At 38.5% G+C, this 16,351-nt stretch overlaps 1 protein-coding gene across 8 annotated transcripts in view; it reads right to left on the minus strand.

Moving 5' to 3' along the window:
- TMEM108 (transmembrane protein 108) overlaps positions 1 to 16,351 on the minus strand; it is a 658,034-nt gene that overhangs the window by 165,243 nt on the left and 476,440 nt on the right. For 3 of the 8 annotated variants that reach the window (XM_057315897.1, XM_026497039.4, XM_057315899.1), the window contains one exon: positions 870 to 955. In XM_057315897.1, the coding sequence (XP_057171880.1) occupies positions 870 to 909 (40 nt within the window). In that variant the 5' untranslated portion in view covers positions 910 to 955. Of the gene's footprint in view, positions 1 to 869; positions 956 to 9,467; positions 9,547 to 11,569; positions 11,651 to 16,351 lie in introns of all 8 variants that reach the window. The other 5 variants (XM_057315902.1, XM_057315900.1, XM_057315896.1 and 2 more) reach the window with 3 other exon arrangements.

Here is a 16,351-nt window from a genome sequence, read left to right on the forward strand (position 1 = left end):
AGTGCAACATAACCTGAACTGATAAATTCTAAGGGGGGAACAGGTGATTTGCATCCCAATCTCTTATGTTATTTTCTTGGCAAAAGTTAAAAAGGAACCATCCAGTCTAGGAAAGATAGGTCTTCTATATACCTCAGCAAGAACCAGACAAGCAGAATGAACCCCAGGTTTTCCCAACTCAATGGCTTTGGTTTAACCTGGAGTGGGCAATATCTATTGTCCCAAGTGGGTCAGCCTGAACATCAAACCCACCAACTTGTATTGGTTTTTATGTTCATTCAGTAACAATTGCAATCCCAAAGGTTATAAAGTCACTCTGGGGTACCTGGAGATTTGTGGCACAACCCCCCAAAACACCTGAGCAACATGCATAAAGTCATAACCAAACACTTTTCATTCTACCATCAAACCTAAAGAAATCACATTTTTATCACTAGTTATTTAAGAACACACATAACTAAGCAAAACATTCTAAGCCAAAGGCTGGATAGTCACTGAATGATAACGGGTTCTATGTGACAAAATCCACAAAACACAGTCTACCATTTCTTCTCTATGAGGAACCCACAGAAGCTCATACTGGAACCCTTTATTCTGCCACAAAACCAAAAGCAATATGTTTTTGACACTCAACCTTGAATTAACTATTCTTAACATGCCAATTAAGAATTATTCTAACAGTCTACATTACAACTGATGCCCAAAGCAATAGAGTGACTTAGTGCTTCATACTTTAAGTACCCAGACGAAGCAGAGGCAAAATTTTCTATTGAGCAAACCCTGGTCTTCCTCCAGAAAATGTATAAGTTTCTGGCACTGGACAAATAATAACACTGGTATACTCTAAAAGAAATATGACATCAACTTACTTAACAGTTGGCAATAGAGGGCCTGTAAACTTCTCTTCATGGTATCATCTGGTCCTGCTTGTCCTCCAGTTTATTCATGATTCTGTCTAGGAAATTGGGAAAAGAAAATTGTTACACCTGGTGAACATAATTCAATTCAACAATCAGAAAGAATTCCACTCAACAGGAGCGCCTGGGTGGCTTAGTTGTTAAGGTTCTGCCTTCGGCTCAGGGCGTGATCCCAGCATTCTGGGATCGAGCCCTGCATCAGGCTCCTCCACTGGGAGACTGCTTCTTCCTCTCCCACTCCCCCTGCTTGTGTTCCCTCTCTCGCTGGCTGTCTCTCTGTCAAATAAATAAATAAAATCTTAAAAAAAAAAAAAAAAAAAGAATTCCACTCAACATGATCCTGGTTGTAAAGCCTAAAATCCCTGACTTTGAAGAGGAAAATCCTTGGACTGGATATACCACAGTCTGATTTACAACGGTTATATAAATACCAATTCATGAATTGGTTAAATCCTGAAACTATACATACCACTAAAGGAAACTCATGGGCAACTAGACAGTGAAAGTCTGACTTAGGAACTTTTGAGGACTTCCAATTAATCTCCCCCTGAATCTCTAGTTTTTAAACAGGAGAAACAAAAAATTTCTAATCTTATTTTTGTTATGGTCTTCAACCAAAAAAAAAAACAACCCAAAAAGCTTCACCGCACTTGAAGTTGTATTACATTAAATAACTTACTCATTATTTTCTGGTTATAAAGGATAATCCAGTATAGAATATTTGCAAAATACAGATAAACAAAATAGAGATAATATATAAGAAAATACAAATTACCTATCTCTGCAGCCTTTCAATGTGCACTTCTATTGGTGTCTCATTTTATCTATTATATTTTTTGTTTGTTTTTAAGTATGCTCTATGCTCAATGTGGGGCTTGAACTCAGCACCCTGAGATCAAGAGTCATATGCTCTACTGACTGAGCCAGCCAGGTGCCCTCTCTATTGTACATTCTAATTTTTCTTCCTAGCAGAAAATCTCATGTTACTATTACTTTGCTACTTTATTTTAAATGGCACACAGAATTTCCTTAAGGTAAGTTCCTAGAAATGGAATCACAAGGACACAGTTTAAGGTTTTTGAAATATACTGGAAATCACCCTTCATCAGTACCAGTATATGAGACTATTCATTAGACTACAAACTATCCAATGATGGAAATTTATAATTTCTTTACATCTTTGCCAATAAATAGCAAATATTTCATCCCATTGCCTTAATTTGCATTTTATAAGTTTATTAATCATTTGTCTTTTAAAAATTTTTAGTTCATATTCGACAAAGATTCCCGTTTTTTTTAAAAAAGATTTTATTTATTTATTTATTTATTTATTTATTTATTTATTTATTTGACAGAGAGAAAGACAGCCAGTGACAGAGGGAACACAAGCAGGGGGAGTGGGAGAGGAAGAAGCAGGCTCCCAGCAGAGCAGGGAGCCCAATGCAGGGCTCGATCCCAGGACTCTGGGACCACACCCTGAGCTGAAGGCAGACACTTAACGACTGAGCCACCCAGGTGTCCCTGCCCCCCCCCCCCCGCTTTTTTTTGGACAAAGATTCTTTAGTAAGGCTCCTGAACCACCTCCTAGGTCCGTCCATGAACTTCCTTATAAAGTCTAGGCTTAGCAAGAACGAGATTGGCAAACTGCTAAGTCAGTTTGACCAGAACTCTCTACTCTCAATATCTGATCAGGTTCCTTATGCTCCATCAATCCCCAGGTGATAAGTACCCTGGCCTATCTTTAGCAAGAATCTTATTAGGTTAGTTTAGCCAGAACCCTTTACCCCTGATGTTTCCTCTTAGTAATTTTCCATCTACTGACACCCCCCCCCCACCATCCTTGGCTATAAATGGCCACCTGCCCAAGCTGTATTTGGAGTTGAGCCCAATCTCTCTCCCCCACTGTAAAATCCCATTGCATTGTTCTCTATACCTATCCTGATGGTCCCGAATAGAGCCTGACTCACCATCTTTAACAAATGTCATTGAATATCTTTTTCTTTAACACTTTAATGATTCTCTACTGGCATGCTGGGTTATTTTCTCATAATACCTCAAGTGAAACTAATTTATCTTTCAAATGTTTTTGTGGAGATATAATTAATATATTATAAAATTCAGCCTTTGAAGTTTACAATTCAGTGGTCATTAGTATATTCAAGTTGTGTAACCTTCATCAGTACCTAATTCCAGAACATTTTTCATCACTCTAAAATTAAAAAAAAAGCAAATACCAAAAAAAACCCCAAAAAATAGAAATAAAAAAAAACCCCAAAACCAAAACACAAACAAAACTGAAAAACAAAACCCCAAAACTCCTATGTTTATTAGCAGTCATTTCTCTTCTCCCCTCCTCCCAGTCCCTTGCAACCACTAGTCACCTATAGATTTGCCCATTCTGTACATTTCACATAAATAATATATAATGCATATTTTTTGTATCTGGCTCTTCTACTTAGCATAATGTTTCTTAGGCCCATCTATGTTGTAAATTGTGCCTTCTCCCCCTTTTTGTAAGAATGAGAAACACAAACACACTCACACACAGCCATGATTAGAGAGGCCTTCCTTAGTCCAGGATTACATAAACAGTTTCCTGTGTTTTCTTTTGGTATTTTTGATTTCCTTTAGATCTGTTTCTGGACTTTGTGTTACATTTTATATCTCTGTTTGCTCATTCTTTCACTATAATAATAAGCACTGTTTAAATTAAACTCTTGGTAAAGTTAGTCCCCCCATTATTACTCTTTTTAAGATTTATCTTGTTACGTGAATGTTTTTCCCCTAAATTATCTTTATCATTTTATTAAATTCCAGAAAAAATGTCATTGGCATATAGTTGTAATTATCTTCTACTTGCTTTAAAGACTTGATCTCTTCAAAATCCAAGTGTGGTGAGGAGAAAGATAGTATTTTAAAAGTTGTAGCTCTGAAGATCAGAAGAATTCTTTTCAGAGAGTGAGAAGCACGTTTTTGGGGTGTACGCACAATAGCGTAATGACTACGTAAAGCCCTACCCACCGCCCTAAGCATGATCTGGCTGAGGAAGAGGGAGAGAAAGACATAAATTTTTTTCCACTATAAAATATCAGGAGATTTCAGTTCTGAGAAGCTTGGAAAGAGGGGTTAAGATGATATACAAGACATGCTCAGAGACAGAAGAGCAATTCCAAAAGACAGAAGTAGGTGGGACCTAAGAATAAAAGATAAAATGAGAAACTCCCCAGAGGGGATGACCCATAAACTTTAAAATGTATAAAATTTTTCATTGCTTGTTTTATGCTGTTTTTACTTATACACTACATCTATTCTCCCCCACAATGCTTATCCACCACTAGCACCCTCAAAATCTCAGAAGTCTTATACAAAATAGTCTTATATTAGTGGTGCTCAGCTGGCAATGATAGTACAGAGACTAAGTCTCAAGACAAGGGTGAACAGGAACAGGAAGGGAACACAAGAGTCATAAGCAATGGTTAGTGGGCATCTATGGAGAGGACTTAGGACATAGTAAGCGCTCAACTGTAAAGTGAGTAAACATATGAATGAATGAATAAATTATTAAGTAACAGGAGAGCAGAGAAATAGTTGTTTATATTGATCAAGGGCAATATAAGCTCCTTAGTCATCTAGAAATGCTTAGAGGCTTCTGAGAAACTGTTAGATTTTTGACAATACATGCAATAGAGCCATTTTATTCACATATCAATATATATATTAAATTATTATATAATAAATATAATTATATATTATAATTATATATTATAATATACATAAATATATAATATATAAATATATATATAATATATAAATATATATAATATATAAATATATATAATATATATAAATATATATATATTTGCCACTATGGAATTTCTGCTTCCATTTTATCTTCGAATTGCCTCTATATGAAAATGACTGAGTTTTGTATATTCGTTTTGTGACCTAACCAAACTCACTTAGTTCTAATGATGGTTTCTCACCTGAGTCTCTTGGGTCAGTTGTTCTGCTTTGGATAGACAGAGAGGCACAATAAGATTCCATCTAAAGCCATTTTTTAACCAGACAGTAGGAAACATTAATTGTATCATTCCCTTCAGGGAATAACTTAGGACCTCCAAGGATGACAATGAATTTCTGGGATGAAATTCTAAGAAAGTACAGTTTACAGCCAAGAGGTTGAAGAAAAGAAAAATAAGAGAGGAGGATGATGAAAATATTTGCCCAAATATGCAGATACAGTGGCACAGGTGGGGGCCTCACTGATTATCAGCTCAGAGTAAACAAAGAGGTGCAAGTAACTTGAACCACTCCTTATAGAAGATAAGCCTAACAGAATCCTGCCTCTCCCCTCTTTGGCTTAAATGGAACATTTATACCTATACCACTGATTCAGGAAGGGAAATTTTTCTCTTTCATAGATCACTTAAAATGTTTCAATTAGAAATGTCCATGTAGCAGGGGAAAATGTAATAAAGAGCCAAATGAAAAGCTTTTTTTTTTTTTTTTTAAGATTTTATTTATTTATTTGAGAGAGAGAGAGACAGCCAGCAAGAGAGGAAACACAGGCAGGGGGAGTGGGAGAGGAAGAAGCAGGCTCCCATTGGAGGAGCCTGATGTGGGGCTTGATCCCAGGACTCTGGGACGCCCTGAGTCGAAGGCAGACGCTTAACGACTGAGCCACCCAGGTGCCCCATGAAAATCTCTTATGTGATATGCAAATTGACTTGAAATGACAAGTTCATAAAGAATAAGGAATAGCCAGGAAAATCCTGGAAAACAACAACATAAAAACCCAACAAAGTAGGGACAGGAGAAAGAGGGACTGCCAGCCCTACCAGACATTAAAACATACTCTAAAGCCTCTAAATAATCAAAAACCATTTGATAATAACACATGAATACACCAAATTATATATGGGAATTTATATGATAAAGGCAGCATATTAAATCAATAGGCAAAAAGATGAACTTTGCGAGATAATAGCAGAGTATATGGGAAAAGATAAAATTGTACTAATTCAAAATATGATACACCAGCATAAATTCCAAGGATTAGACCTTTCAATGTTAAAAAAAAGATGTATACAAATACTAGAATAAGGTAAGGGTAAGGGTAATTTCTTCTAATGGGAGTAGAGAAGCTTTGTTAGATCCAAATCAAAGTTTGAAGCAATAAGGAAAATACAAACTTCATTATATAAAAAAATTGCAAAGTAAAACCTATAATTAATACAAATGAAAATATAAATAATATACAAATGAAATAAAATACAAATAAAAAATACAAATGAAAACCTAGAAAAAATGTTCACCTTATAAAAAGCAAAGAGTTAATATCCCTAAAATTTATTTGTAACCCTCAAATCAATTCTCACAGTGCCTTAGCAATCATTTGCATACATGCTCAGAGTGGGGAAAATTTGAATTGCTCAAAACACACATTCCCAGCTGAGGTCAAACAAGGCAGTGCTCTGTCATCACCATCTCACCCCCCGCCCTTGTTTCAGCTCTCATACTGTGAACAACTGTCCTTTCCATAGGCTATTTAGTACCACATTTTTAGCATTTTTGTGCTTTTTTTGTTATCTTTGTTTGAAATGGTCCTCAAGCCTAGTGCTGAAGTGCTATCTAGTGCTCTTAAAGTGCAAGAAGGCATGAGTTATGGTGCTGTTGGCTGTAAGTTCAAAATTAATGAATTAATAGTATATGTTACATAAGGTATCTAGAACACTGTTTCTATAAACAAAAACACATATAAACCAAGATTATTTACGGATTAATTGACAAAAATATGACCCGAGGCTCACAGGAACCTAACTATTTCCCCTGAGAGCAACAGCTCAATATTCACTAGTTCAGTATTTGTGAAAACTTTACAGAACATAACTACCATGAATCATGAGAATCAACTGCATGTGAGATGAGCTTTAAAACATTTTGTGAGGGGCGCCTGGGTGGCACAGAGGTTAAGCGTCTGCCTTCGGTTCAGGGCGTGATCCCGGCGTTATGGGATCGAGCCCCACGTCAGGCTCCTCCGCTATGAGCCTGCTTCTTCCTCTCCCACTCCCCCTGCTTATGTTCCCTCTCTCGCTGGCTGTCTCTCTCTCTGTCAAATAAATAAATAAAATCTTAAAAAAAAAATTTTTTTTGTGAGGCAAAGAATGAAGATGACCAACAATTCAGGCAAAAAATAGAGCTGGCACAAAACAGAACAATGGCTCTCCATCTCTTTAGGACCCAGAAAGAGCTGATTAAACTGATGGCCAACACACCTTACCTTTCCTTTGGGAAAATGAGCGGGGAGAAGAATAGGAGAGTTGACAATATCAACTAACCTCACAGGCCTGCAAAAAAGTTTGGAAAGGAACATACATCTCTATTTTATAGGCAAGGGCACAGATACCAAAAATTCTGTCTTTGCTCGAGATCACACCTATCAGCTATGAGACCTTGAACTAGTTTCTAGACTTCTCTGGTGGATTTCTTGTTTGTAAATGGGTAAGAATAGTACTTGATATACTTACTGCAAAGACTAGATAATGCATGCAAAGCACTTGTCCCAGTGCCTGGCACACAACAAGGGCTCAAAGCAAATACCTAATAGCAGAAGGCAAGATAATGACACATTAGGCCACAGCTCACCAACCACCTCTTAATTGTGCTTTCCCTAAACTAGAAATGAACCAAACACTTTGGAATATCAACCAAATAGTCCCTTTTGTTGGATCCAGTGTCTTATCTAAATTGAATTTAGAATTTAGTTTTATGGGTGTAAGTTGAACTTCAAGTTTGTTATTCATATTTTATACCTTTGTCTTCCTTAAAAAGGATCTAAGGTGACTTACTAATAAATGCAAGTTTTATAACAGAATTATTAACATATTAAAGCACATTAATAATATCAGAAAGGGAGATTCAAAATTATGTGGAGAAAGGGGGTATTAATTTTAATATGGGGGTGCCTGGGTGGCTCAGTGGGTTAAGCATCTGCCTTCGGGTCAGGTCATGATCCCAGGGTCCTGGGATGGAGCCCAGAGAGCTCCCTGCTCAGCAGGGAGTCTGCTTGTCCCTTTCCCTCAGCCCCTCTCCACTGCTGGTGCTCTTTTTCTCTCTCTGAAATAAATAAAATCTTTTAAAAAAATTTTACCGTAAAATGTAACTGAACAATACATTTCTTTCGGAGGTTCCTAAAAATAAAGGCAAAAAAGATAGCATTACTTTTTTTTTTTTTTCTGGCTGCACAGAGGCACAGTTTGTATTCTGTTCAGAAATACTACCCCTTTTTAAAAAAAATACTATCCTTTTCTGACACTAACTTCTAAGATAAGATCATTAGACAATTTTTGGTAAGCATTAGCACCCTCAATAGCAGTTTTATAAAATATGAACAGAATATTCTTGGCATGGCTGTTCCTTATCAACCCACAATGAAAGCTAAAGTCATGTGTTAGGTAGTGATTCAGGGAAAGCATTTCAATGAGCCAGGCACACCATGCTGTAGGGGAAGAATCAGGCAGGCCTGTCACTGAGTAGCTTTGCTATGTGACTTTGATCAAGTTACTTAACTTCTCTGAGCATCAGCTCCCTCATCTGTAAATGAGGCTGACTCCTAAATCAGAAGACTGCTGACAGAATTAAATGAAGTAAAGCACCTCTTGTGTATCTAGTACATCTAGAACATGTGTGTCTCCATTTTTCCCAAGTGAATGGTATACAGACATGCTGCTTTTGGTCTTGTGAGGATAGAGAAAACTAGGAAAATGAAAGGAACTGATATTCAGCAAGTCACCCCAGGGCCTGAGTATCATGAGCACTGGATTAATTCAGGAAAGCAAATATGAAGGCTTCTTGCCTCACATCATAAGTCATAAATGGATGCATGTGACCTGAGGGCAAGTTTGGTTTATAATATGTTTTTAGTCAAATTCTTTTGATACAGATGATTTGAATATTAAACAGGAATATCCTTTATTTAAATAAAGAAAGAGATGCTATCATTTTTCTGAAACTTGTGGCCCTCCTAATCCTTCTTCCAAATTTTCTCAGTTTTGAGCAAGAAATATTTCATTTTTCTCTGAACCTATGATCAACAGTGTGAGCCTGATTACAGTCTGTCATTTTGTCTCAGTCCTGGGAGTTTAGGAAACAGTGGTGACTATGGTGAACTTGAAAGCATGAGGGAATGGTATTTTTAGGCTCCAGCCAATTGTGAGCAGGAAAAGTCTTTTTTTCCTTAAGCTGAAAATCTCCACAAAATTTTTTCCCTTAAATTTTCAAGAGAAGCCATGCATTTAGATGTCTCTCCCTATTTTAAAATACTAGCAACTAATTCACATGGGGCAAGACTACAAGCCAAAAGAAATAGGACAGTGTGATTTCTGATTAATAAAGGCTTTCCTGGTGCAGAACCTGCATGAGCACTTTTCTACAAACTGAGTAGGAGAATGATGTTTGTCTGTGGAGAGAATCCTACTGATGGAGGAAGCAGTGCAGATCTATCCTCCACCTAGGCTTGTCCTCCAGCAACCTTGGGGCCCAGGATCTCACCCAGTAAACTCTGAAGGATAAAAAGCAGTTCAGTAGTGCTCCTTTCTCCTTTCCTCTCTCCCCCTTCATATTTTCTTCTCTGAAAAATAAAATATTGGAGGCTGTCAGATTCACGAGATGCTGAATTCCAAACAAAAAGGCAAAAACTGTTCACCTTCTACTAAGGAAAAGCCTACAAAAAGGAATCAATGTGGATTCTGCTTGGAGGACTGAGAAGTAATTGGCTGAGTGTTCCTCAAGACCAGCTGGAGTTTATTTGCATGCGCTGGGGGAGAGTGTTCTGCTGTCCACAGCCACTGAAGTCAGCAATGGGGTAAAAATAGGACCAGGAGCTTGAGGCTTATTGGAATGACACAGACTTCTTTCTTCTAGCATTACAGTGTATTAACGCCATTTATCTCATTTGAGGAGACAGAAAGGTGCTTGTGTAAGGTGAAGAATACATACCACACTTTCCCTTTTATGGTTTTGGTATTAAAGACTGTACAGTGAGGTCAGGGAATTAAATGATACTGTAGCAATGCCAAATACTAAAGGAGGATGTTTCATCATTTTGACTGCACTGCTTATGAAAAAGATTATTTCTTGTCCACAGCAAACATTCATTTTTCTTTTTTCTTTTGCAATGCCTGAAACATCTTCAGAGATTGAATTCTGGGACCTAAAAATATGTGTATTCCCTTTGGGAAGGAGGCATTTGTCATAAAAGATGTGCCAAGTTTTTACAATGGAAAGGGAGGGAAAGCCATATGAAATAGGCAAAACTCTTATCAGAATGTTTTACATGTGGAAAGAACATTTAAATCACCATGTACGCTTTGAACATGCAATAAATTTCAGTATGTGAAATTAGTCATAATATCATAGTCCTTGTTAAATTTTAATTTTGATTTCAAAAACACTTCTTTTTCTTCCATTCCTTGTCCTTAGCTTCTCCCATTCCATTTCAATCCACATAAAGACTTCTGTAATTTTTGAGCTAGTGCAAAGACAGTTTTAATTTATGGTTTTGGTTTAATCTTTCAAAATATGTAATTTATGACAGGTGATTCCATAGGATAGGTAATCTGTTGAATGTACAGCTGGGATAAAAATTCAAATGGAATGAAAAATTATGTGGGCAAGAGTGAGGTGGGCCAATATAAAACAGAGCCTGAAGTTTGAGGTTCTATGGATTCTACCTCAGTCTGCAGGCAAGGCCATCAGAGGAGGGTGGTGCTGTCTGCTCCCAATTCAAAGATGTCCTGCAGCTCAGTGTCTGTGGTGTGCAAAGTCACTCCCTATGTGGTACAGGAGCAGGTAGTCACCCCTATGCCGCTCATAACACACAGGGAAGGGAGGAACAGATTCCCTGAAGAGTATGGATTAAGATTACAGGTAAGATCAGTGCGGGCAACTTTAGTCCCACAGTGAAGTCATAATATTCCAAGCATTTCTGATGATTCTCAACTTTATGCCTTGCTCCAGGAAGCTTGAATAAAATAATACATTTCATCTCATATGTGAGGGACTTAAACAGCTTATTTAACTATGTTGACAATTAGACCTTGCTTTAATAACTGGATGGGCTAGAAGAGATACCTAGAAGTACCAAAATTAGTATTCCCAAAACTAGCTGATGGTCAAAATCTATTTTTAAATAGATTCCTAAGTCTTTCCCTCAGGAATTCTAATTCCCAGGTTCTTAGATGGAGCAATTATAAAAGGCTTCTAAGATGGCTCTTCTGATCAGCTAAGGTTGGAAATCAAGAACCTAATCTAGTTCTTCTTAATCCTGACTGTACATTAGAATCCTGGAGAGATGTGCTGGATCAATTAAATCAGACTTCCCTGTGATCCTAATGTATAGTCAATCAAGAACCAGGGACCCTCACCCCAGGCTAAAAGAGCACTAGAGCCACAGTGAGGCCAGTCCTGCTTCTTCTCATTCCTGAGACTGACATTTTATAAGAGATGGAGGAAGTGAAATGATTGATGAAACCACATTTGCAAGTTATGTTTAAAACAGAAAATGACTGATTCAGTGTTTCTTAAATATTTAGATCCACAGCCTCTTATGCAATTCAAGTTTTATGCAACATGAGTTCTTTGTGATATCTTACCCAATCTATCTCTGATCCACCTCTCACTTGTCCTTGCTACTTGGCTTCATAGGGATGTCAGGAAGATTAAGGAGATAATGACTAAAAAGGGAGAGAGAATGCGGATCAGTGGAGTAAAGAGGATGTGGAAGCTACAAGCAGACTAAGAGACTGGCATAAAGCTGAAACCACCCTAATCGTCAAATCACTTGTTCCCAAAAAAGACTGATATTCCTTTTCCGGAAGGCTACATTCACAGGGGAAACAGTGGGGAGTCTTGTCACAAATTCTGAGTGGGAACAAGGAGGATAGGCCACACTGAAGGGGCATCCTTCCTGTGAAGACCATAACCAACCAGACTGGAGATCCATTTCTTTGGAAAATAATGAATACTGCAAAGTAGTAAGTACTGTGTTAGTAGCAGAGACTGGAGCTGGGAATAAAAAGCAAATGAGACATGATCCTTGCCCTCAAGGAGCTTGCAGTTTAGCAGGGGGAACAAATATCATGGCAAAAATCACTCTATAGCCAGCTTTGCCCCTACTAGCTATATTAGACAAATTATTACACTATATTCTAGAAAATTATAACATTTTAGACAGAGACTCGAGAAGGGTAGCACATTTTCTATTAGTAAAACAGGCATCACACCTATGTTGCAAGGTTGTTCTGAGAATGAACACACCCACAGAGTCTGGAGCATAGAAGTACAAGAAACATGTCCTATACCTTCAAAGTAAGGAAAAAATAACATTTTCTGGAGAGTAGCAGGACAAGGTTTTGAAGGAGATGGAATATGAGCTAAACTTTCAAGGTTAAGAAGAATTTTGACTAGTAAAGGTAAAAAAGTACAAAGGTACTGACTGAGGACAGTGAAGCAGGAGTTTGAGAATGAGTACATTGAACAACAGAATATCTACCCCCAGCTGCTTTAAAATTTCTAAACAAAGCAATTTGAATATGGGACTCTCTAGCTTCTCAAATGAGGTTGGGCCAACGTTCTCATTTTCTGGGGGAGAGAAGGCTATATGGAGGAGAGGACAAGACTGATAGGGAAATAGCAGGCAGTAATTGGGAAGCAGAGAGATAGAGGCTGGGTCCCCAAGGCTCAATCTTCCCAGATCAGAACAACAAAATAAATGCCTACTAACCATATGATAGCTGGAATGTCACTGTCTTATAAGTCCCGGGCAGCTACAGGACCCAGAATCATCCCCGCTGATGTTAATACAGCATTAGACAACTGTCACTGGGTGGTGCCAAACCCAAGTTTACACCTGGATAGATGTGATCATGCAGCCAGATCCTCAGATTGCCAGGGCTAGCTATGTAGGCTCATTCTCACCATTTCATTAATTTCGTAATAATGTCACCACATTGTTTATACCATTCTAAAAATGTAGTCCTCAGACCACCAGCAGCACCCAGGAAGTTGTTACAAATGTAAATTATCAGGCTCCATCCTAGACCGCTGATTCAGAAACTCCTGGGGTAAAGCCCAGCAATCTATGCTTCAACAAGCCCTCCAGGATGCATGCTAAAGTTTGAGAACCTTTGCTTTTCAGAAGTGAATTTCTGGACCCATTATGCTAAGGCAGGGTTTTACTTTTCAACTGTTACCTTGGACAAATCATTTACAACTTCAAAGGACCAATAAATGAGGAAAGAGGGAGTTGGAAGAGAAAGGCCCATTTCCAAGGTCTCTTTTAACTGTAACATACTACAATTCATCAGTTCACCAGCGGGGAAAATGTTTACAGTTCATTAGTTCAAACAGATTGTTGGTGCCGGCGTTTGTGGCTCTTGTTGAGAGCATTAGCATAGCGTGTTTGAATTCTAATGACTAATTTGAAAATACCACCCATCTCCATTATTCCAACTTTTAAGCTAGTAATATTAATGCTGTATGAGTAAAACCTACATGGGGGGTGGCACGTAGTAAAACATGGGCTTTGTAGGGGTGCCTGGGTGGCACAGCGGTTAAGCGTCTGCCTTCGGCTCAGGGCATGATCCCGGCGTTGTGGGATCGAGCCCCACATCGGGCTCTCCCGCTATGAGCCTGCTTCTTCCTCTCACACTCCCCCTGCTTGTGTTCCCTCTCTCACTGGCTGTTTCTATCTCTGTCAAATAAATAAATAAAATCTTAAAAAAAAAAAAAAAAACATGGGCTTTGTAGTAGAAAAACCAACAAAATGATGGCAATGTATTTCCTAGTCTCTGTTGTGGTTATATATATCAATAAGAACTAGACCTTTCTCTGAATTAAAATTATAAACACAAGCTGCCAGAATGGATTTAAACTATTAAACTCTAGAACTATTTTCAAATAAGCCTCTCACCCAGAATCTAAAAGATTTAACAATGACAGTCAATACTTAAAGGTAAGTCAAATGTGTAAGCCATTTGTGCCTTGGGAATCACCCTAAATCAGAAGTGTTCAAAATTCAGGGCTCTACAGTTTGAAGAAAACTGAGCTATACCTCAAAGAAATCAGACTGGGGATGAATCAGGAATTTTAAGAACAATTAGCCATCTGTTTTCCAGTGCTGTCCCTACTCAAGCTAATGATACACACAGACATTTGGATGTAGACTATGCAAACTAAAATGTAAGTTCTAGGAAGGTAGAAAGTTTGTCTTGTCTACTGCTATGTCCTCAGTGCTTAGAATAGGGTCAGGCACATAGTAGGTATTCAGTAAATGCATAAGTGATCCTACAAAATTGATACAGTTGGCACTGTCAAGCAGAAATTTCTGCAATGATAAAAAAAGTTCTGTAAGTTATACTGTCCAACACAGTAGCCACTAATTACAGGTGCCTACTGAGCACTTAGAATGTTGCTAGTATAACTGGGGAAAAGAATTTTAAATTTAAAGTTAAATAGCTATATGTGGTAGGCACAGTTATAGAGGGTGAGGAAAACGAGCATGTGGGGGCGGAGCACAGAAAAACAATAATGAGTGTGTAATTCAAGAAACTTATTATTATTTCTGACTGGGGTACTGTTTCAATAAGTGCAGATTGGGTGGGCAATGCTTCCTGGGCTCTAGATTCTTTCCACTTTCCCTGAAGTCCATGGCAGCAATTGTTGAGGCAGGGAGGACTGAATTTCAGATTTAAGGAGATGAGGCCGCACTCCTCAACCACCAGGGACAAGGTGTTGTTGAACGCTGGTGGAAAAAAAAAAAAAAGCTGGTGGAAAAGTGACTGCTGTATGGCCAAACACACCAGGTATCTGCAGAAACAAAAGCAGTGAAGAACTTAGGACTTCTCTTTTGGCTCATCTCGCTCTTGCATTCACTCAAATATTTTCTAATGTTCCCTATGTGCCAGGCCCTGTTTTATTTTCCTTTCTTAGGGGATGGTATTTCAAGGACTGATTCCTGCAATTGAGTTGGGCTTTGAGGTTCTTGGGCTTGCCACAAAATAGAGGAAATCCTGGGAAGAAAGGGCTGCCTTGCAAAATGAGATGATTAAATGAGAACCATTTAATGTTAATTAAAAAGAAAAAAAGACATACCCTTTTTTTCTGTACCCAAACTAGTGAAAACTGTTGTTTACGTGGCATAAGGCCTAAAATTACAGCACACTATTATGTGCTGCCTTGAGTTCTGGTAAAATCAGGAAGGCCTTGAATGGCCTCCCTCCCCACTCTGCGTAAGTTTCCCCAGCTAAGCAACTCTCCTTATCAAAGGTTATCAGGCATAGTTCCTTCTTATCCCTGAGTAACGTGTTTCAGTTCCTAACAAGCAAGTGGAATTGTTCAAACAAGCCAATCACATCCTCCCCAGCAACCAGGGGGCACCCCACCCTCTTGATACCACAAGCCTGCTTCCCACAACTCCTAGCTGTTCACGCTGTTCCTGAGCGCAGCTCCCATGTGGTCCTGTGTGACATGCAGTGTTCTCATCCCCCAGCTACGAATATGTGACTAATCAACTGCTGTTGATCGCATGCATCCAGTGTGGTATGTTTGGCCATCCCCAAAACCCTAGGGGGGGATCCCTTCTCACCAACGGAGTGAATAGGAAATGATTAAAACAAGTTTTATATATTTTTATAAACTTTTATAAGTAATTCATCAATTATTCCTGGGCAAGATACAATTTATTGATACTTAGGACAATCCCAACCCTTCTGAACTCTGTTATACTTCAGGGGCATGAAACCTGTAAAAACTACATTTCTCAGAGGGCGTCATCATCAGATTAGATTCCCATTAGATTCCCACTGCTTGGAAGCACAAGCATGACATTTGAAGGGTAAGAGAGAAGCCATTATTCACCAGTAGCAGTGTGGGTTAGCACTAGACAAGAGATGGAAGGTTTTGTCAGAGGCTACCCAGTGCCCAACAGAGAACCACCTATTTACTTAGGTACTGCAGTCAGCTAATGCTTTTATTGGCTATTCCCCTAAGTCTCCTTTATGTTCAATTTCCTAAAATCTGCTGTAGCAATGCCTTTGCACCCTGGTTCATACCCTCTTGGCTTCACCTTTGATTTCAGCCATGGTTACACAGTTCCATACAGGCTTCAACATCATGGTGGCAGCATTCCACCTCAAGAGCAGAATACACATTTCCATCTTCTGTTCTAGCATTCCTCTGACATAGCAGATGTCATAGGAGTTAGTTGGGGCCACATACATGTGCGCAGCTCAGAAATATGGGAATTAATATCCATGAGGCCATTTTTGGGAGCCAGTGGATACATCTTCCTACCTTTCATCCTGTGAGCAGACAATTCTGAAAGGTATTCTGTAGTTTTCTCAGTAGGTTCTGATAGAATCAAGCTCCCATTATGC

Source organism: Ursus arctos, unplaced genomic scaffold, assembly GCF_023065955.2.
Source record: "Ursus arctos isolate Adak ecotype North America unplaced genomic scaffold, UrsArc2.0 scaffold_20, whole genome shotgun sequence".
In the NCBI taxonomy this organism is placed as follows: Eukaryota; Metazoa; Chordata; class Mammalia; order Carnivora; family Ursidae; genus Ursus; species Ursus arctos.